Genomic DNA, 21,873 nt, shown 5'->3' on the forward strand with positions numbered 1-21,873 from the left:
ACAAGCCAGGCCTGCGTGGCCGTGGCAAGCTCTTGAACTTAAACACAGCCAAAGAGATGTTAAAGCCGTCACTACCGGAAAGAAACGACAGATTACTGTATTTTCCTACAAAATTTTCACAACAGTTCTCACAGTGACATCATAAATGAAATCCCTCTCTTCCAAACCAGACTCATTGATTCTAAGGCTACAAATACAACAAATGTGAAAAAGTGAATGAAATGTTAGCTAACCGATGCCCAGTGCCATTTCTAACATCTAGGAGTTCCCAAAGAATATCACTTCACTGAGTTCAAATTTTTCCTTTTATATCCCCACAATTTTGTACAGGAAACCTATGAAACAAATGTGAACACATTAGCAATTTTAATTTATTCACTACTTTAAAACTTTTTCATCTGCAACACGGAATCTTAGGTAAGTCAAGTCTTATGCAGAAACCGGGGCGGTTACCAGAGGAGATACGGTTTATAGGGTCCTATTTAAACATCAACATACTTTAAAGGTGGTTTTTAATAACAGAAATACCATCTTTCCCTCGATGCCATACATTAAACAAAATCCATTCCAAAGTGTTGATGGGCTTTAAGAACTCTGCTCTGACCACAGGGAAAACGGAACTGGTCACCCCGCTTGCTAAGCCCAGTGATTCTCCACTGTGGGTAGTGTCCTTACAGATCGACTGGGACAGCAGTAACCGCCTCGGAGGGTGGTTGGGAGGGTTCAAAGGAGAGAATGCATTAAAGTGCTTAGGAGAGAACCCGGCACATCAGAACTCAAGGACAGTCAGCTACAGTTAGGACACTTGTGAGCGGTCTGGGAAGGCCTCAACAGTTTTCCAATGTGGCTAAAACCAACGTGGCCATTTGAACTGGGGCAGTTATTTTGGAAGAGTCTTCTGAGTGGATGTATTTTCACATGAACTTGGGGAACTGTGACTGAACGGACACCCAGCCCTCGTATCAGTCAGCTGTGGAGGGTCACGAGGAACGTTACTCGGGCCCCTCGTACCACAGAGATTTGGTCAATTTAGAGCTTCAGGAGGCAAAGTGACCAAGCCGGTCAATGGGTGAACCAAGTCCAGTCCTCTTGGTGCTTCCTACAACTGGACACAGCACAGAGGATGAGGGTGGCCTCTCCCAGGTGGATACTGTCAGATACGGCTGGGAGTTTTCCACTCGAGGAGGCAAGTCCTGGTGGCCTGGTTTTCCTACACTCCATGTTGCCGGGTATCATTCCTTCCCTCTCTAAAAAACACGAATGCCACTGGCTGACGGAGCAAGTAACTGTGCAGAGGACCATCAGCTGGGGAGCATCTCCCTACATTATTCCAAGGGAAGTGATTATTTTTATTCAGTACTTATACGCTTGAAAGAAGCCATCACTATGTTTACAAAAATATATCATAATGATGCATACCGCTGTTTAGACACATTTACATTAGAGTTCTGACTCAAGCGCTCGAGTTGACATGTTTTGCCAAGAAGTTATGGCAAGTGTTGCCACATGAAACGTACACCAGCAAGACTTGCACCATATGTGCAAAATCATTTTTCTATTACATTTCTAGAAATCTGTATATGAGAGCTGTCAAAAATTATAGATCTGTACTGTGACATGACATACCAAGGAATGAGAAAAGTTCGGTTTAAATCTTTTCTAAAAATACAGTTATCCGAGAATGAGATCTTAACAAGCGACTGAAATCTGAGAAAAAACTAAGGAGGTAGTCAGTGGGCAGCAGGTTGAGATTCTGGAGCACAAGCTGTATGACAAAATCCAAGTGAGGGCAAATTTAGGTTTGCTTTTCTGAAAATCGTGCATGTTTCATCTCACCTGATGCCCCACCCATTTTCTGAGAGCAAGCGGAGGGAGGACAAGACATGAAAGTTGGTAGGAAAATGTAGAAATCACGAACCTGCAGGATCCCAAGACTATATTTTTGTCTAGACTTGGGGAGAATGTCTGCTATTGTAAGAATAGCTACTGGGCTACAGAAACCATTCCACACATCTGACACAAGGAGTAGTTGGATCAAATAATACACTGTAACAATTTATACCTCTATAATCCTGATAAATCTCTTAGGTCCATGTGTTTATGGCTGATGAAGAGCCAAGAAAGATCCAGAATATAAATTCACCCACGTGCTCTACAGCTGTGAAGTAGCCGCATCCATCTCTCAGTTCCCTCACCGAAGGAGAGGGCAGCCATTTTTTGGCACACACTCTGTCACTGTTCCCCTCCATTCCCTAGTAAAACCTTACGAAACACCAATGGTGACAGGAATCTGAACCCTGTGGCAGAAACTGGGAACGCTAACAGAGAGATGCCCAGGTTTCAGGGCCGGTTGAAATACTTTCAAGTAAAAAGGGAAGGTATACTCTTCCGCGTTTACAGATTTCCTCAAGCATTGAACTTAACACTGGGCTGACTAAACCATGACACTGTGAGCAGCGTACCTTCCAGAGACCATGAGAATTGTGCTTCTGGTAAAACTGCTCCCACGACAGTGCTCTCCTCTGTGGCTTCCTGGTCTACGTCCTCTGACACGGGCCACGGGAGGGTTGTCCCGAGCCCAGTGGAATGGCACCTGGGCCTTCCCGTCAGTTTGAAAAGCAGGCATCCTCTCTGTGATATCTTCTTAATTTGGGAAGTCACGAGACACATCAAGACACTGTCACTGTCGAGGACTCTGCTGATCGCCGCGCTCAGGAAACACACCTCGGACAGGTAACGATGCCAGCCACGCCTTCTGTGCCAGGCCAGGCCTGGGTCCTCCCTCTCTCACCAGGGCCGTGGAGCACAGCTGTGTCCTGAGCGGCTTTAACTTGACCCATTTTGTGCCAGTGCTAAAATGACTCAAGGATGATTCTACAAGCTGACACGAAACGAAGCTTCTAGTCACAAGCAACCTGTCCAACTGCCAACAAAAGGTAGAGAATCAACTCAAGAAAACGAGCAGCCCCCTCAGGTCTCCAGAGATAATAGGAAGGAAGACAGAGAAGCGACAGCACCTGGGCTTCCTGGGGGTGAGTTTTTACAGTCTTGCTCTGTTGAGGGCACACGGGTCTCACCACAAATCCGTTAACGTCCTTTGCGAGCCCTGATCTGAAAGTGAGGTGACCATGAGGCCCCCACCGTGAAGCAGCCGGAGAGCTCAGAAAGCGACCCAGACCGCACACCAAGGAGAGGAGATGGTGGGTGTCTCCACAGATGCTGGGCTGCGCCCCCAGGGACGGTCAGTGGGCGGCTCAGGTAGTGGCCAGGATCACAGGATCTAGACAGACAGACAGACACACACACACGGCAAAGAAGGTCATGGAACACCTGACCCAGGGCAACTGACCCTAGGCCCTGGGTCCAGGAGAGGGATTTGAACTGGCTGTGCAAGGCTGAGGAAGCCAGTGATCTTCCTGGGTCTTGGTTTCCTCAAGTGCTAAGAGATGGCCAGCCTTGTGGAACACTGGAAAACAGACGCTAGAGAAATAATTCACCCGGGAGGCGGGAGGGGAGGGAGACCAGGTGTGCCTGTGGAGCAAAGGCTGTGTGCGACCCTGTGGTTTGGGAGGCAGATCTACCCCAGCAGCCTTCTCAGGTGATGCTAACTACAGCCAAACTGAAGGTTCCCATCACCCTCTCTCATAGCAGTGGTGCGAGCTCTTCATCTTTTTTTTTTTTTTTTAATATTTTATTTATTTGACAGACTGAGATCACAAGCAGGCAGAGAGGCAGGCAGAGAGAGAGAGAGAGAGGAGGAAGCAGGCTCCCCGCGGAGCAGAGAGCTGATATGGGGCTCGATCCCAGAACCCTGAGATCATGACCTGAGCCGAAGGCAGAGGCTTTAACCCACTGAGCCACCCAGGCGCCCCACTAGCCCTTCATCTTTAAGCACGTACGACACAAGGCTATGGAGATTGAGGGCAGAGATGATCTCATCAAACACCTCAGTCTAGACCAGCACAACACTGAGATCTACGATGACGCTTAGATGGGGAGACATGCCACACTTTCAAGCTTGCAGGGACAAGATAGAAGTTTTTTGAGCAGTGGTCAAGTACTGTTGCTAAAGGGGGGGGAAAAAAAAAGGACACTGTCCTCAGTGGTAAAGATAACTAAAGCCTAATGCAAAAAAGACAAAGGTAACATGCTTATGGTGACAGTTTGCGTCAGACCAAGATTTCCTGTCACCAAAGGATCTTGTAAAGTATTGACTTCTCAGACTTCTGGAAACTCCTTGAAGAATCTCTTTCTCTGTCTCTTGGTTCCCCTAACCAACATCACATTTGCTCTTATCATTTCCTTTACTCACAAATGTGAGCCAACTTGCCCAAAACAGGATTGAACTGTTAGTTCTTCCCACACCACCGAACAGATCAGACAAAGGACCATCTCTATAAATATTAAACCTTTCAAAGGATGAAACTCATAATCCTAACAAAAGCTAAAGACAGGCCTATTTCCAGGACCATGCATATAGCTGATGCTAACTATTGAACATAAAGGATAATTTACTGTCTCACAAAAAATGGTTACAAAATGCACATGAACTTTAAATGAATGTCCAATCAATTTTCAAAACCCTTAGTCGTGTCTGTAGACGACATTAATAGCCTTCAGTAACTTCCGCCCACTGAGCCCTAGGCTCCACAAAGAACGTAACAATCGGATTAAATATGATAGAGGAGGCTGCTCTCGCCAGCCAACCCGGAAGTCCTCAGAAACAGATTCTGGTATCTCCGTAGTTTGTACGTAAGGAATGCTCCCGAAGACAGTAGTCATTCACAGAAGGAGCTCAACCAATTAAACTGGAGGAAACAAGTGGGAGTTTAGTGTGAACTTAGCCAGAGCTTGTAGTTCAAGGGAACTACATTGGGGGGGGGGGGTTGGGCGGGAAGGAGATACCAAACAGCAAAACAGTTGGGATGAAACATTTTCATCAGTGACAGTAAGAAACAAAAGTTTATGCAAATTCTAAAGATCTACTCAGAGAAAGACCCTCACATTTCAGAGCAATTACAGACAAGCCCATTGCATAGTTGTCAGAATGGCCTTGAAGCTGTGTGTACACAATTCCCGAACATCTGGTCAATTCAGTGAATACCATCAGTCATACCACTTGTTCGGTCTTCAGTGCGCCGAACAGCCGAGTGGTTAAAACTCTCATTGCTCAACCCATCACTTTGGCATTGCATCAACAAAGTCTGAGTTAAGGCTATGGAAACTGTGGGTCTATGAACCTACGAAATCAAGCATTTGAAAAGCGTTTTGGATCTTTCTTGACTGACATAACGAAAACTTACTGTTTGTAAACTCCAGAGATCATGTAGTGCCTTTCTGATCAACATAATAAAAAATTTTTTTTGGGGGGGGGTTTATTCTATTTTTTTTCAGTTATTCTAAAATAACTGAAAAAAACCCCACCTGATTTCCAATGAATCATTGTCTAGCAGTGACCTCTTTTCTCTGGGTTTTTCAATGCTGAGACAGCACAGTGTCACTTATCCTATGTCTTTGCTGAGAAGTAGGAATTCAGGTCTTTGGAAAATATAAAGACAACTTATTTGAATTAAAGTAAGACAATGTTTGTTTGTTGTCCCTCAAAATAACTCCATGTCTCTGTCTTCTCTACTCTAACCTGGCCTTCCATGGGGACGGCTCTGCTCGGGAAGCAGAGCTTACGTGAAGGTTTCGGACACGTGACCAGGCGCTCCCCTATTGTTTTCAGCCTCACTGTCTAGCTAGCAATCAATTCAATGCAACTGTGGTTCTTTGCTTTTTGTAATCTCCTGAAAGCCTGTTGTAGGTTCCATAGACTTCCCAAACAACCCTAAACTGGATTTCTGTTTGGGAATGGTGGCAGTAGGTCAGAGACTTAAGGTTTGAGATGTGTCAAGTCTGGCAGAAGGACGTGCTTTGGACTCGCAGGTGAGGGTAACAGGATGTGGAAAACTGGAACTCGTGAGGACCAGCTGCTCCAGTGTCAAGATTCTGTCCACTAATCCCCGGACCCATCCTGGGAATTTTTATTGAAGACCTCGTCCTGGGAAGCCTGGTGGTCGATCCCTTCATAGAATGAGCCGCCGTTGTGCAGGAAAGTCCCCACCGCCCGCCCCTGCCGGGCGTGCCCCACGGCGTCGCTGAACACTTTGTTTATCTGCTCCTCCGAGGGCATCCACCAGTCAGGGTTGGAGGTACAGTGCATCCTAATGAATTCTGTGGGAATATACACAACAATAAAGAGAGAGAAAAACAGCTGGTTTTTGCAGAAGAGGACGGACAGGCTGCTTACACATTTATAGAAGCTCTACAGGAAAAGCTTTATGGGAAATCCAATGTAATGCTATGATGATGTCACTTCTTAGACTCAGCTGATTACATGGAAGTCGTCTACTCTTGTGCAAAAGTAAAAAATCACGTGAAGTGAGAAGGTGATCTTCTAAGGAACACTGGCTAGTGGAATGATAGGCAAATCTGATTTATAACATGGACTATACACCGTGGGACAAAGTCACGGTGCATTTCAAACCTACATCTGTATCTGCTCACATCATTAGAATTTTTGGTGTTTCCGGAAACAGCAGATCTCACTAGCATGGTGCTCTTTGACCAGCTACTGATTGGCAGACTAAGTTCCACAGGATAACAAAATCTCAGGGGCTGAGAAACTGCCTGGATTTTGGTTCAGAAGGTTTCCACGTTCTTTACATGTATTATAGGTCATACTTATTTCTCTGATTGGGATATCCACACATGTACTGACAGATATTTCTTAAATGCGATTTCCTCTAAATATTTAATTTCACCAGAAAGCAATCTGCATGCCCAGAAGGGTGAAGGTATAAAAAGGAACCAAGACTCCGATGAGACAGACTCAGCCTCCCTTTGGGTCGAGCTCACCCGATCTTTTCTTCTGTTTTCTCATGGGGTCAGGGCACGTGCAGGACTCCTGCCTCGCTATTTTGATATGGACACTTGTAAACTGAAGTGAGCATTTTGGAAAAAGTTCTGTCAAATTCTTTGCTTTTTGCACAGCTGACTGGGCAGAACAGTCCAAGGTGACTGTTAATTACACACTGTTTCTTCTCCAGCCCTGCTCCCTCTACAAGACAACAGGTCCGGTTGTAGGGCTGGAACTGTCTGAAATGACTGGGTGAAATCCCAGCCCTACTTGCACTTAGGAGAGGCTGATGCTGTTTAAGTACCCAGACCCCAGTGATCTCAGGAACTGAACCATGCCCATCTCCACAGGCAGCCTGTAGCTTAGCAGAGAGCCAGGGACAGCCCCTTCAATTCTGTGCCTGACGTGAGAGCCTCGCTCGCCTCACCAGAGTCCCAGCCCTGGCTGCCTCAAGGGAATGAACAGTGTTTACTCAGCAACTCATCCTGCAAAATTGCCAGAATCAAACGGCTTAGCTTAGGGGGCAGGCCTGGGAAACACTGCAGGATAACTCCCTAGTTCTCTTCCTACCCCTCCCACCCCTACTGTATTCAGTAGGTATCCACTAACTGCTGCAGTTTCCCCGTCTCTGATCCCCCACTCCTATCAACACAAGGAAATACGGGCTAATGGATGAGGGTGCCCTGACCCCGCACCTCTGGGACCGTGCTGCTCTGTGACGTCTGTCAGCCTCCACTCTCTTCTCGGCGGCCACTGCTGACACAGGGCCTTCTCTGATACTGTGGCACAGACTACTGAGAGCTCGTTCTGTTACACAGACAGGACGCGTCTTCACAGGCCCTCTTCCCCCTAGGGTCAAACCACCTTCAGAAGCGGTCAGCCTGGAGTTTGGTTCCATCCCAAAGCACCCCATTTTCCATCACTAAAGTGTCCAGTGTCTGAAGTTTCCTTGGCTGCTCTAATCTTGCTCACCCAACACGGACCTCCACCCAGGAGCCTTTATGAAAGGAATCTGGGTCACAGGAAGGCCCTAGAAGCTCAGCTGTGGGGACAAGCCTATAAATGTCTGGCCCAGCTGCCCCCACACAGACCACCACTGTTTTCTGCCTCTGTGTTCTCCACCCAGGGGCATCCTCCACCTGGAGGCCTGCAGGTGTGGCGCCTAATGAGGCTTGAGCTGGAGGATACAGATGCTGATTAGCCCACCCGGACTCTACCCGTGTCACAGGGGGTCAGGCGACATTCTCAGGGCAAGGCATGAGGGCTTTGGGGTGTATGTTAATCCCTCAGTTTCACTCACTCGCTGCTTAACACGTAAAACGTTGAGTAACAATTTCTGGAAAGGGATACAGTGGTGAGGCCTCTTGTCCTGACTCCCCATACAGGCCCCAGAGCACCTTCGTGGAGTACAGTGTTCCCAGGAGAGCCCCAAGCTCACAGACGTCTCTTTTACTCTTGGGGGAGTCACTGTCAGCTCTGATGCTGTTGAGGAATGAAGGAAACTGTGGCGAGTTCGCCAAGACAGACCCTGGAAATCCCCACCACCCATTGCGAGTAAGTGGAATTTTCAGACTGGCCAACAGGGGGTGCTCTGGATGCCTAGCTGACTGAGGTGCTTCCATTCCAGATGGTTGGTTCCCTCAAGGCAGGGCCACCCGAGCTAAAATCACCTGGGGGTGTGTGTGTGCTGTGATGAGCTGCAGTGCATGCCTCCCCCTTCTCCAACTCCAGCCTGCTCAGTCAGAAGCTTGCAGTAGGCCTGAGGAATTTCAGCTGCTAAGAGAGTCTCCCTGTGCCTCAGGCAGACTACTGTTGCAGAGCACCCCGGGCATCCCAGGAGGGGATGCTGGAGTGTCCTTGCTGTACACCAAGGCCTTATCAGCAATAATGTCTCCTCACTGTGACTTCCTTGCCAGGAAATATTTTGTTCCCCTGTCTGGAGTAAATTAAGTTTTTCCAACCAATAAAATTATTATTGAAATATACAGGTTAGTACTTGAGCTTTTTGATATGAAATTTTTCAGGTGTGAACAGTGTTCCTGTTGGCCCTCGAATGCTTCTGTCTATCTGCACCGGCTGAACCAACCGTCTGCCTCCTGACCCTCGTCCTCATCCTCTGCCTGGCCTACCAGTGTGGGTCAGCTGCGAAGTCATCAGCTGCTCGTACTGAGGAAAGGTACCATCAGAGCAGTATTTTTAATAAAGAGACTTTAAAAAAACTAACAGAATAAAGTCTGATTGGGCAACCTGATACTTTAGGCACCCCAGTATTCAGGAAAATTAACTCTAAATAAATCGAAGGAGTTGGGGGCAAGTCCTCTTGAGAAGGTAGCTGGGGGAGGGGAGGGGGGCCCAGGCTGCAAACGGAAACGAGGTCTCTCATTTTCCTAATTCTTAAAGAGCCCCCCATCTTCCCTTCCTCTGTGCGATCCCCCACGCTCCAGGTTGGCTAGATGGGGCCTTCTGTGGCAGCAAAGAAAACCGGAATTCAAAGCGTGAGACATGAGGTGCTATGCAATGTTTATGGGCCGGGAAGTGAGAATGCCAAGGCTAAAGCAAACGGAGGTTTTTTAAAGAACTTCTCAATACCAAGTAGATGGGCCACATGAAGCCTAGAGAGGTCTCAGCGGGCAAAACCAAAATACAGTCAAGGCTGAACACTTGCACGGGAGAGCCACAGCCAATGCGGTGAAATGAGATCACAGATGGCGACACTGAGCGGAAGGATGCAGTACCTCGGAGGCATGTTACTTTAACTGGATCCAGAGGGCGTCTTTCAGGACCTGTCTCTCCTGACTGCACTGACCTTTTCCTTTTCCCAAGGCCGCATGAGTACTTAAGCTCATCGGTTGTGAAAACAAATCTGATGAGATATCGAAGGAGCCGTCGCCCGTCTTTCTTGGAAGAATTTACAGCCTCGTCCCACTGTTTGCTCGTTATGTAGACAGGATAGTTGTTCAGCAGCTGCTTGCTTCCCTGGAAAAGCCAAGTATTTTCTCATTACCCACTTAGCCAGCCGGGCCAGCTGGCCAGCCGGTGGAGGCGATCTCCATTTCAAAGGCAAAAGTGCTTTTTAACCAAGTGGCTGGGCTGACAATGAACCAGGTATTGAAGAGCACAGGTAATTGCTCGCACTCAGAACGGGCACTTTTCAAATTACATTTGCATTTTCTGTAACAAGAGCCAATGAGGTATAATGAACACCTTTGAAAGAGGAGCTATTTATAACTTGCATTTTAACAGGTAGGTTAAAATGTGTCAAGATCCAATGACAGGGAACACTATTTAAATATAACCCGTAACTTTCCCTTTCAATCTATTCAAATATGCAAAAATGACTTTGAAGAGTGTGATCAAACAGGTCTCTTCATCCTCTGGTTGGCGGTTAAGTATTTTTAGAAATGATGCTGGTGGTCTATTTTCGTAAGGTACTACTTGTGTTTAATTCACCGAACACCCGATAGCCATCGCGTAACAGTGGAAATGGCATTAAAAAGTGAATTTTGAAAGGGAGGGGGACTGCGAAAACCTCCCAAAAAGTCATCATTAATAATAATAATAATAACGCAAACCAGGTTTCCTCAAATGATAGCTTCTGCAAATGCCACTGTGTCAACTCAAAATTTTTCTTCCTTTTCATCTTCTTAATTTATGTCTGCTATAAAATTCCCAGGCTCAATTGCAGCAGTGGGACTAATTACAGGAATTTCTGTAACATTTATAAGCCATGTTTAGTCAAATCCACCTACACAACCATTACTTTAGTTCTGGTTGTCCATAAAATTCTACAGTCCAGGACAAATTAATTAACCCATGATCTCAGTTTTAATGTACTCCTTCCCTAGTAATTAAGGTGTACAAAATAAAGAAGGAAAAACTCATTCAGTTTTACAACTTGGCAAATTTACTCCAGGTGATAAATTTGGCGCTGTTTGGGTCTGATACGGTTCTATTTCAGAAAGTGCTGTTAGCGAAGCCCTGAGAAGGGCCAATGGCCCAGCAGCCGACAGGGAGGAGGCAGCCCGTTGGTGCTCTGCGGTGGTCGTGGAGTCCCACTCAAGCAAAGTCACCCCGGGGTCCCACTTCCTTCAACTGGTTGTATGTGACTCAGTTAGTTGCCTTCTGAAGGGAGGCAGTTGAGAGTCACACGAGTTGTGCTCTGAATTTAGAGCAGCTGGAGTTGGAACTGTATCTTGGTTCGGGTCTTATTTGTGTTTCTTGAGTAAGTGACTTCAACTGGTTGGACCAAAGCCTCCCTGTTTGTAAAACAGGAAGAACTAAATTATCACGGGTTTAAGATGTGAATACGTGGGGGCAGAAACCAACCCTTGGCTCTGGTGCTATGATCAAAAGACGGGCAAGAGCCCAGAGGTTCCAAACTTTCCTTAGCCGAGGCTGCCTCTTGACCGCACGAGGGGCGAGCCGGGCTGTGGGGGTGCGCGGGGGTGGACGACGGAGTCTGGGGTGGTGCAATGGAGAAGCAAGGAGGAAAAGATGCAGAATTCAGTGAGCCAGGCTGTGGGGGACGGAGGAGCCAAGGTGACTCCCAGGTGAGCTGGGACGGCCTTCCCAAAGAGGAGGAACAGATGGGCACGGCAGGGAGGAGGAGGCTGAGAGCAAGCAGAATTCTCCTGCTTCCCATGCACCGGGAATGAAGAAGGGGTTACGGGGTTCTGATGCTCTGTGTCCTCAGTCCTCAGGGCAGCTGGGGTGGGGGGGCCTGGGGAAGGTGGCACACAGGACTGGGTGCCTCAGACCCCAGGCTGTGTCAAGAGTATTTCTGTGGAGGAACATCTCTAGTGACTGTCACCATCTCCAGAGCCAGCGATGCATAGCCTGAGGCCAGCCCCCTGTGCCCCGCAGCCCCGGCCTCTTTGGCCCTCACAGGGGTGCCACTGGTGCAAAGGCAGAGCTGGGCTGGGGGGCGGCCGCCCTCACATCAGCACTGCAGCTCTTTCTGTCAATGCAAGGACAACAATCCCTGCTTGCAGGTGTGCAGGGAGGAGACTACTCGACTACTCGTCTCCCCGCCGGGAGATAAGCCCAGGAGGGCGGCGGTTTCCAGTCGGCTTTACTTGATGCCGTAAAGAGCTCTTTCTTTCTTTCTTTTTTTTAAAAGATTTTATTTATTTATTGGACAGACGAGATCATAAGTAGGCAGAGAGGCAGGCAGAGAGAGAGGAGGAAGCAGGCTCCCTGCTGAGCAGAGAGCTGGATGCGGGGCTCGATCCCCGGACCCTGGGATGATGACCTGAGCCGAAGGCAGAGGCCTTAACCCACTGAGCCACCCAGGCGCCTCCGGAGAGTTTTTTCTTTCCTCTCTTCTCTGTTCTACTTTTACTGCTGTGCCACTTGGACAGAGCTTCTGATGAATTATTAATTGGCAAAATTAAAGAACTTCAAGGAGAACAAAGAAAGGGGCTATTAAAAAAGGGGTACTGGGGACAGAGAGTGTCTGTCAGTCCTTAGTTTAAGACCATCTTCTCAGTTATGGTTCTTGTAAGTACACCTCAGCCTCAGAACTGCAGCCCGAGCAGCTGGTTGTTAAATCTTCTATTTCTTTAAAGTTGTACAAGTTTTTTTTAAAAGATTTTATTTATTTGAGAGAATGAGTGACAGTATAAGCAGGGGGAGGGGCAGGGGAGAAGGAGAAGCAGGCTCCCCACTGAGCAGGGGACCGGACACTGGGCTCCATCCCAGGATGCTGGGATCATGACCTGAGCCGAAGGCAGATGCTTAACCGACTGAGCCACCCAGGCGCCCCTAATGTTGTGCAAGCTCATCGGGCAAGACAGGATTCCCGCAGCGGTTTGGCCGAGGATGTTAAATCCTTTCCCAAGGTCTCACAAGGCAAAAGCAGAGCTGGGAACTTGGTCCCGGAGTTCAGAGCCTGCTCTTAAGACCAGAGTCAAGTCCGTTTCAGGATGAGAGCTGTCTGAGATGAGGGAGCTCACAGCCCAAGGAAGGAGCTTTCTCGAATCCTTAGAAAGAATCCACTTCTACAGAAGAGCTCAACAGCTCTCCATAAAATGAAAGTCTCCGTAAGTGTAGAAATACCATTTGGAGGCAATTTTCGTCAAGAAAAAGGAAAAGAAAGAAGAAAGTCATTTACGGCCCCAAACAACTCAAATGCTCCCTGTTACGGACGAGATTTACCACACTATTTAAGCATAGTTAACAGAAATAAAATGTGATCAATAATACTAATGAGAAAATGTCCATGTGCCTGAAATGACAGTAAAAACAGCATAATAACGATGATGATGGGTAATAAAAGCTTAAATATTCCTATGCAGAGGAAATGTAGATCTGTCCCCTATTTTTATGTTTCTATAGAATCCTGATGGCATATTCTCCTCAGTTAGTCACCAACAGGTTATTAAACTTTGATCTATGAGTCACTTGGAAAAAAACAAAATGAACAGCGCTCAGTAAAATGTATTTAAACTCACAAACAAATGGAAGACCTACGTATGCATTAATATTTAAGTAAATTCTGAATTACTCTGTGAACACAGAGAGTATGGCAATCAGGGAGAGCTTCTTGGAAGAAGTGGGCTTTTTGGGAGTGTTTTTTTTTTTGCACAATAGAAAGGTTAAGTTCAGAAAGGTGGACCCTATTCTAGGCAGCAGTGAAAGGATTTTAAATGTGTGACATTCATTTTGGATCTGTAGTTTAGAAAATTAGCCTTCCAGTGTGGAGAAAGGAAAAAGAATCCATCCTAATAGTCCAGGTACAAAGTGTGAGGAAGGAGGCAGAAAGGAGGGAGACTCCTCAAGGTAACTACAAAACAAGCAGATGACACGTATGAGGAGGAGGGAGGAGTCCGTGATGCCTCAGAAATTTCTGCGGGGGTTGGTGCTGCCTTTACTGGAGAGAAAACCGGGCTAGGGATGGGTAGTCAGAGGCTGTGCTGGGAGTTCCAGGGTGCAAGGTACCCCTCTGTTGGTCAGGCAGGCTAGAGACTGGCAGCCCAGATCTTCATCTGGGACTTGTTGACCTGCACGCAGCTGGTGTTCAGGGAAGAACACGACTGGGCGGGGGAAGGGCAGCGGACAACGAGGGAAGGGGACGGACGGCGGCATTCTGAACAACAGTGGATGGAAAACTCCTTACAGCAGGAGAAGGAACGGGGAGCCAGCCAGGAGAGTCCTGACACTGAGGCCAAGGGAGAGCATGGAGGAGGAGGGTGACGTCCTGGGGAGGACAAGGGCCGGAGGACAGGCCCCACACGGCACATCTGGGAGAGTCCCCAGGGCCACCTGCAGCGGACTCTGGGAAGCAGTCGAGGTGCAGCCAGATTACAGGGGGTAAGAGCAAGTGGAAACCAAGAGTGGAGTAACAAACACAGACCAGACTCGCAAGTGTTTGATCCCCAAGAAAAATGAGGTCACCGTTCTGTTAGTGCCTTCGACAATAGTCACCGGGGATGCCCGTGGGGTGAGACTGGTGTCCCACCTTCCCGGAGCCAGATGCAGTGTGGGACAGTCAAGGGCTGACAGAGGCTGCTGGGGCGGGGTGGGGGGTGGGGGGGGCGAGGAGGGCCGCAGAGATGAAAGGGCAGATGGGGGTGGGGTGGGCGTCGGCAAAGGGGAGGGAGGGGTGCTGCTTCCTGGATGGGGGCGCCAGGTGTGCAGGAAGGTAGAAATCAGTGTGGCAGAATTCACTGGATTGAGTTCAACTTGGTATCGCTTACTTTTTGGCTAAATTCAAGAGAGGGTGGTGGGACCAGGGATGGGGGCTGGAGGAAAGGCACAGAGACCTTCGAAATAGCTTCTCCAAACTTCAGGGGAAGGGAGTGATGGACAAACAGGTCTCACACTGCACCCAGGGGTAAGAGGGTTTCAATGCATCCCAGATTGGCTCCCGCCTTTCCATCCCGCGGTCTCTCTTACATGCAGAAATGTGGAAAGGAGCAAGAGCTCATACTTCTCCCGCAGGGGAGGCCTGGGGTCAGGGTGGGAAGAGTAGGTTTGCTGCTGGATCTGTGAAGTGGTACACAGGAGGATGGAGCCTTGAGATGGTTTTTTTTTTTTTTTTTAAAGATTTAATTTATTTATTTGACAGAGAGAGATCACAAGTAGGCAGAGAGGCAGGCAGAGAGAGAGGAAGGGAAGCAGGCTCCCTGCTGAGCAGAGAGCCTGATGTGGGGCTCGATCCCAGGACCCTGAGATCATGACCTGAGCCGAAGGCAGTGGCTTAACACACTGAGCCACCCAGGTGCCCCGAGATGGTTTTAATAGACACGGAGTGAGGAAGGCTACGTGATGGTGAGGTAAGAGAGGGTCAACGGCCTGCCGTCACCAGCACTAACGACTCACCCTGCCAAGGGAGGGAAACTTAACTACGAGAAAGGAACTTATCTACTGTTATCAGTCCAAGATGTTCCTAACCCCGGCAATTCCTTCTTTCACTGGATTTAGGTTCTAAAATTCGTAAGATGAAAGTAACACATATTCCAAACCGAGCCTTGAGAATCTTGTAGGAACGTACCATGTTTCCACTGACCTGCCGCTCTCAGAACAGGTCATCGCTCCTGCACTTTGGAAGAGACTACGGTTGCTTCTGTTGCAGTTCAGAGGAAGAAAAGTTCTGGAGCCCAGTGTCCAGAAGACATCCATCTCACACTCGAGAAGCCCACTCGGTGTGGGAGGTGCCTGAGAGCAAGGTGCTTTCTGGAACACTGGCTCTGCCAGAGAAGGGCAGCTTGGTGTCTCCATTTCAGCCTTTCCCGAAAGAAAGCCTTCAGACTGGTCTCCACTGTTCAAACTGCTATTTCTTTATCTCCCCCGTCCGCGTACAGCGTTCAATCTTGGGGAGTTTGGGTACATGCGCGCTCTCCCCTCCCCCCAATGGTACTAAGAACCCCAAACCTCAGGAAGCCAACACTGTGTCTCACCAGCCAACGTGCTCGGGTGGACCCTGTACGCTATCAAGAAGCTTTGTCTTAAGGAAATTTCGAGGGACCCACATCTCCCTTTTTGCCAGACCCCTACCTCGGTGGGCTGCTCGGCGGGCTGCGGGACCAGGAGCTGGTTGTGGTGCTGTAGCACGGTCTTCAGGTAATCCAGAACGGTTTGGCAGGGCACTGCGGGCAAGAAAGGGCGAGAATTACACAGGAGCTATTCTGTGACAAGAAAATGAGAGGCTTCGAGGTTTAAAAAGAGTTTTGATGCAAACTTCTAAAAAAAAAAAAAAAGAAAAAAAAAGATTATTTTCTAAAGGAAACGGAATCTTCTTTCTTTTGACATCCGTAGTTATTTCAGTTTGTAAATACAGAACAGATGCTACAGTTTGGGGAGAGTTTTTAGGGCTCAGCACAATTCACTAAAAACTTTTTTCTTTTTTTTTAAGATTTTATTTATTTGAGAGAGAGACAGTGAGAGAGAACATCAGAGGCGAGAAGGTCAGAGGGAGAAGCAGACTCCCCTTGGAGCTGGGAACCCGATGTGGGGCTCGATCTCAGGACTCCGGGATCATGACCTGAGCTGAATGCAGTTGCTTAACCAACTGAGCCACCCAGGTGCCCCCCACTGAACACTTTTAAGTCACAGTCACTCTGAGATGAATTTGGGTCAACAACCACTCACAGAAGAGATGTTCTCTTGTTTTCTTTGACTCAAGTTGTAACATTAGCATCCAGTGATGCTTTTTAAAATCAGGGTACTGCAAACTAATGTTTCACCAGTTTTAAATCAATAATACAATACATGGTTTTTTTTTTGTTTTTTTTTTTTTTTTTACAATACATGTTTTTAAGGACGGATTCACTCCTAGCTCTGCAGTAAGCAGGAGGGCCCTGTGCTATAAACCTGCTTCCCTCCGTGGACACAGCTGCCCGGGGTTCCCACGGAGCCGGCCCCGTGCAGATTCAGTTACAGTATCTTTCGTTAACTGTTGCACTAATTTTCTGAAGCTCAATCTCATAGATTCACTGAATAATTACAATAAAACTGAACAGGTATTAACCCAACATGGAACCCTGACATTTTTTGTACCACTGCATAAACAATTCCTACATCTTGAGATTTCTATTAGAGCCCTTTCATGAGCAGTATTAACTAATTGCTTTTAAAGGTCTTGGTAGCTTAGTTAATAACCTAATTCATGGGAATTATTGCCACTATCTGTCTCAGCTGTGGATTTTCTTAGGCTGTTTTTGTCACATTAGAGAAAATAACAAATATTTAATCTAAACCCCAAATTTAAAGTATCACTTTCTGCCTTCTGCATTTTTTCTTTTTAAAGATGGTAAACAGAGGTTACCATCCTTGTCCACACTGTTGAAAAGCTGGATTTTTTAGGTGTCATCACACTGTAATGTAACCAATCAAAACATACATCAACGTCCCTTTGAAGAAAATGAATGACACCAAGTATAAGCAGCTTAAGAATTTTTTCTTTTTGTCAAAAAAAAAAAAAAAGTGTTTTCTTACATAACCATCCTTCTGGACCTGTGTCTTACAGTCTTCAAATTGGAGAAGCATTTGCTGAACAACCAGAAAGTCAATGAAAAGAAGTCATGCATACAGATGATCAGTTTGGAGTAGGCATTTTGTCAAAGCAAAGTTCAATAAAACCTGTCAAGTACCTCTAATTTCACCAGCCTTTTAAAAGTTTAACCCACATTTACCCCAAGGATACAAATGTAGGGATCTGAAGGGGCACGTGCACCCCTACGCTACAGCAGCAATGACCACAGTAACCAAATTATGGAAAGGATGTATATGTCCATCGACAGATGAATGGACAAAGATGATGTGGTACACACCACAATATACAATGCAATACTTTCAGCCATAAAAGAGAATGAAATCTTGCTGTTTGCAACAACGTGGATGGAACTAGAGGGTATTATGCGAAGTGACATAAGTCAATCAGGGAAAGGTAAGTATTATAGGATCTTGCTGAAATGAGGAATTTAATAAACAAAACAGGAGCACAGGGGAAGAGACAAAAAAATGAAACAAGACGAAACCAGAGAGGGAGACAAATCAAGACACTCTTAATCTTAGGAAACAAACTGAGGGCTGATGGAAGGGAGGTTGTGGGGGAGGTGACTGGGTGATGGACATTAAGAAGGGCGCCCGTGATGTAATGAGCCCTGGGTGTTCTATCAGACTGATGAATCACAGATCCATACCACTGAAACAAATATATGTTAATTAATCACTTAAATAAATAAATAATTAAAAAAACAACAACAACAACAAGAAAAAAGGTCTAATCCATTTTACTGACACCACAGCGGGAAAGAATGAATCTTCTGTTAATGGCATTAACTGTGGGGGAAAGCAGGGGTCCTGAGAAGCTAGTGGAGACATGAAACTGTCTGCTGCTTGAGTTCTGGGTTTTCGCTGTGTGGCTTGTGGGACCCCAGGAAACTTCTGCGTTTGGTGTCCCGTCCCTGGGGCTATGTGTGAGGTTCCCAACAGCAGCACTTTGTCCTTCTTGGTTTGTGGTGGGAACCAAACGCAGCTGTCCACACGCCAATGTTTGCCAAGTGACACGGGCAAGGTATTACTCTGGATTTAATTTGGAAGTTTTAGTAAAATTTGCAAATAACTCGCTGACTGATGAGCATTTAAATGAAACATCTTTTGACCCCTTACCCACATATTTTATAGTCATGATGATGTTTATGAAGGGGTCCCTGGGTGGCTCAGCCAGTTAAGTGCCGACTCTTGGTTTCAAGCTCAGGTCATGATCTCAGGGACCTGAGATCGAGCCCCGTGTCAGGCTCCGAGCTCAGCGGGAGCCTGGAGATTCTCTCCCTCCCTCTCCCCTGCCCTTGCTTGCATGCACACACACGCTCCCTCAAATAAATCTTAAAAAAAGAATTTTATGAAAAAATGTTTAAATGAAGCACTAAAATGCTTATAAAACTGAATATTCAACATGACCTCAACCATGTTATGAATAATTATATACATAGATTAGAAAGAAATAGATCAAAGTGTTAATAATAATAATTGACAATGATTACATTTTAGGAATAGGATTAGGGTAGCTATTACCACCAATCCTGGAAAACCAGTTTTAAAAAGTTTCTACAGGGGTCATGTATAATAATAATTTACAAGCTGTCTGAAGAATGTTGATGTATTTGCCGCCTCCCCTTCCTTTGGCATACATTACCTTCAGTCTGTACAGCCCTGGAAAGGCCTGGAGGCCAACTCTCCCATTCTCCACACTCCCAGTATTTAGGTAGCAGTGCTAAGCGATGAGCAAGGCCAGCTGATTCAAATGTTGGAAGAAAACGGAATTTTGTGCGCATTTACTTGAGGTAGGAGCAAGTGGGTCCTGTAGAGTGCTATCCAGGCACAAGGCTAAAGGCCAGGAGCCCAAGACAAAGCTCTTATTTAGCCAGTTACAAAACAGAAACAGCCACTGGGCACAGTGCTGGGGCCTCTGAGTCATCCCTTCGGCCCCCCACCCCGGTCCTTCCCTGCACGTCCCTGGCCCTGATCCCCACAAGGCCCTGCCCAGGCCAGGGCTGGAGCATGTCCCTGCAGTGACAGATTTGGAACGTCACTCCCTACTGTGGCTCTCTGGAGGGCTGCCCAGATTTTTACATGGGAAGCTGCAGAATCAAATGAAACCTTTCTGATGAAAAGAAAAATAAAGTCAGTATGGAAAGTAGAGACAGGGGTGTCTACTCAAGAGGGAAGGAAGTGGCAGGAAAGATAGTACCCTGACCCCCAGCTACATCGTGCTGCCTCCTGGGAGAAGCCCTGGTCACTGAGAAGAAAATCTCGGAAAACCTCCTGTCCTTTTGCCCTGCTGTCCTGTCAGCCCGTGGCTCCGTGCACAGGTTGTGGACTTTCCCAGTGAACTCAGGGGCCCCTGGAAATGAGGAGCAAGGGGCCTGTGCTCTCTGCAGGATTCCTGCAGTCCAGGGCAGACACTGCACCTTTGGCTTTCAAGGGATGAGACAGTGAGGTCAGGGCTTCCAGCAAAAGAGCAGCAGGATCCTCAAGGAGCTGATTATATCCCAGACGCCTTCTCATCTAACTGCGTCCTCATGCTCGTTCTGAATATTAAGCACATCACTCTTGCTGATGCAGAAGCTACTACTCAGACCCACTGGGTGGGTTTCATCTACTCACTTACGCACTCTGCAAAGGAAAGGCAGATACACCTACCAGGTTTAATGAGACACTACCTGAGGAACCAAAAACTGTAAAAACATCTATTAAAGGGAAGGGAGAACAGAAAGGTACCTCAAATGTTCCTACTATCAATCCTGGTATTAATAATTACAATTTCTGCCACCTGCCCACCCCGTAATAGCATTTTAGAACACCCACCAGAGAATCTGGGAAAGAGCAGAATGACTGGGAGGAAAAAAAGCAAGTTAGGAAGACCTTTGGTGTCAATAAAACCTGAGAGAAATGGGTTACAAATGCTCCACTGGGTATCTAAGACATCTAGATGAATGCGCGATTCTCAGAAACAGACGGGCACCCTAGCCTGGATGGCTTGATGGTCAGGGTTAAGGTCATTAAAGCCACACAGACAGGGTCTTCGACACATTCTCAGGCAGTAAATATCACTCAGTGGACAGAAAGACGTGGAAATGGGTCCTAAAGTAATTCTTGGGTACTTTTTTCTCCTTAATGTACTTCCTCTGGCACTAGGAACTGTCTGATTCTGGGCAAGTTACTCAGCCTCTGTTACCTCATCTGTAAAATGGGGATAATTACCCACTGTATATAGTTATTGTAAAGCAGAAAGTGCCCAGGAAACAGTGCCCAACGTAGGCTGGTCTCATTTTACGAGTAGGAGCCTAGTGAATTCTTTGGAAGTCACTTAACTGACTTCGTTGTTAGACTAGAAAGTATAAACTAGAAGGTTCTTCCCAGGAAATCTGCTCCAATTCTGTTTTCCCACATGAAGGATGCTTGGGTCTTGAGGATCTAATTTTCACTGCAGATCATTACATTAAAATCTTGATCAGGGCTTCTCTAGCATTAATTACTCTACTTTGCTATATCACTGTTTTTACAAAATACACCATTTCTATGATTTTAGAGGGAGACTGAAATTATTTACCATCCTCTGAAATTATTTACCATGCCATCTATGCGCTTGTATCATCTTTAAGTGCCCTTTTCACATAGTGTCTGTAAAGTCTAAGCTCTTGAACTGTAACTATGTAGAAATAAACCATAAGCTTTCAGTAGTCCTCAGCCTTACAGAGGCACCGTTATTTCTGCTTAGGACAATGTCTCGTCTCTGTGGAATTTCACTGACCTGTGGAGATGCCACAACAGGCCTGACACTGGGCTCAGATCTGGGACACATAGCTGATGTGTCACCTCTGTCCTCGAGCTTATACAGCCTGCCTCTCCTCCTATCAGGACACTCGGGAGAGACAGAAAGAGTAAAAATCTTCCCCAACACTGACTATCACAGAAGTATGCATGAGGTACTATGGGAAGTGGTTAGTCCTGCCTGGGAACTGGGGGAATAATTTGTTACAGAGGCAACAGTTAGCTGAATTGGGTCCTGGAGGATGAGTAGGAGTTTTTCAAGTGGGGAGAAGGAGAATATGTCCTTGAGCTGGGAGGAACAGCAAGAGTAAAAGAAGACCAGAAGCCAGTGTCAGGCTGCTCAGGAATCCCCAGTTGTCCACTGGGGTTGGAATGCTTGGCATACAGTGGGAACTGGGAGTCAAGTCCCCAAAAAGGGACAGGAAAAGAATCATGAAGCAAAGGTCCCCAGGTGTCATAATGGGTGCTGGAATTTACAGACCATGTGAAACCTGTAGAGGCTTGTCAGCCACGGATGATCTGGGGCTTTTCAGCAGGGGAGACACCAGAGTCTGGGAAGAGGTGAGTGGCTACTGCACGTGTCCGTGCTGAGACAGGCCCGGATGAAGAGTGGGGAGAGGAGGAACCCAAAGTGATGGGCATCTGAGAGGCGGAGTCCAGAAGGAGGCTGACGTGACGTTAAGTGTGACAGGTGC

At 47.0% G+C, this 21,873-nt stretch overlaps 1 protein-coding gene across 3 annotated transcripts in view; it reads right to left on the minus strand.

The window, feature by feature from the left end:
• Positions 1-3,834: 3,834 nt before the first annotated feature.
• The window catches only part of BEND4 (BEN domain containing 4), a 32,522-nt gene continuing 14,483 nt past the window's right edge, over positions 3,835-21,873 (minus strand). For 2 of the 3 annotated variants that reach the window (XM_032334194.1, XM_032334192.1), the window contains 3 exons: positions 15,899-15,990; positions 9,637-9,877; positions 3,835-6,216 (listed from right to left, as the gene is read on the minus strand). In XM_032334194.1, the coding sequence (XP_032190085.1) occupies positions 5,999-6,216; positions 9,637-9,877; positions 15,899-15,990 (551 nt within the window). In that variant the 3' untranslated portion in view covers positions 3,835-5,998. The remainder of the gene's footprint in view (positions 6,217-9,636; positions 9,878-15,898; positions 15,991-21,873) is intronic. The other variant, XM_032334195.1, reaches the window with a different exon arrangement.

This window comes from Mustela erminea, chromosome 2 (genome assembly GCF_009829155.1).
Source record: "Mustela erminea isolate mMusErm1 chromosome 2, mMusErm1.Pri, whole genome shotgun sequence".
NCBI lineage: Eukaryota > Metazoa > Chordata > Mammalia > Carnivora > Mustelidae > Mustela > Mustela erminea.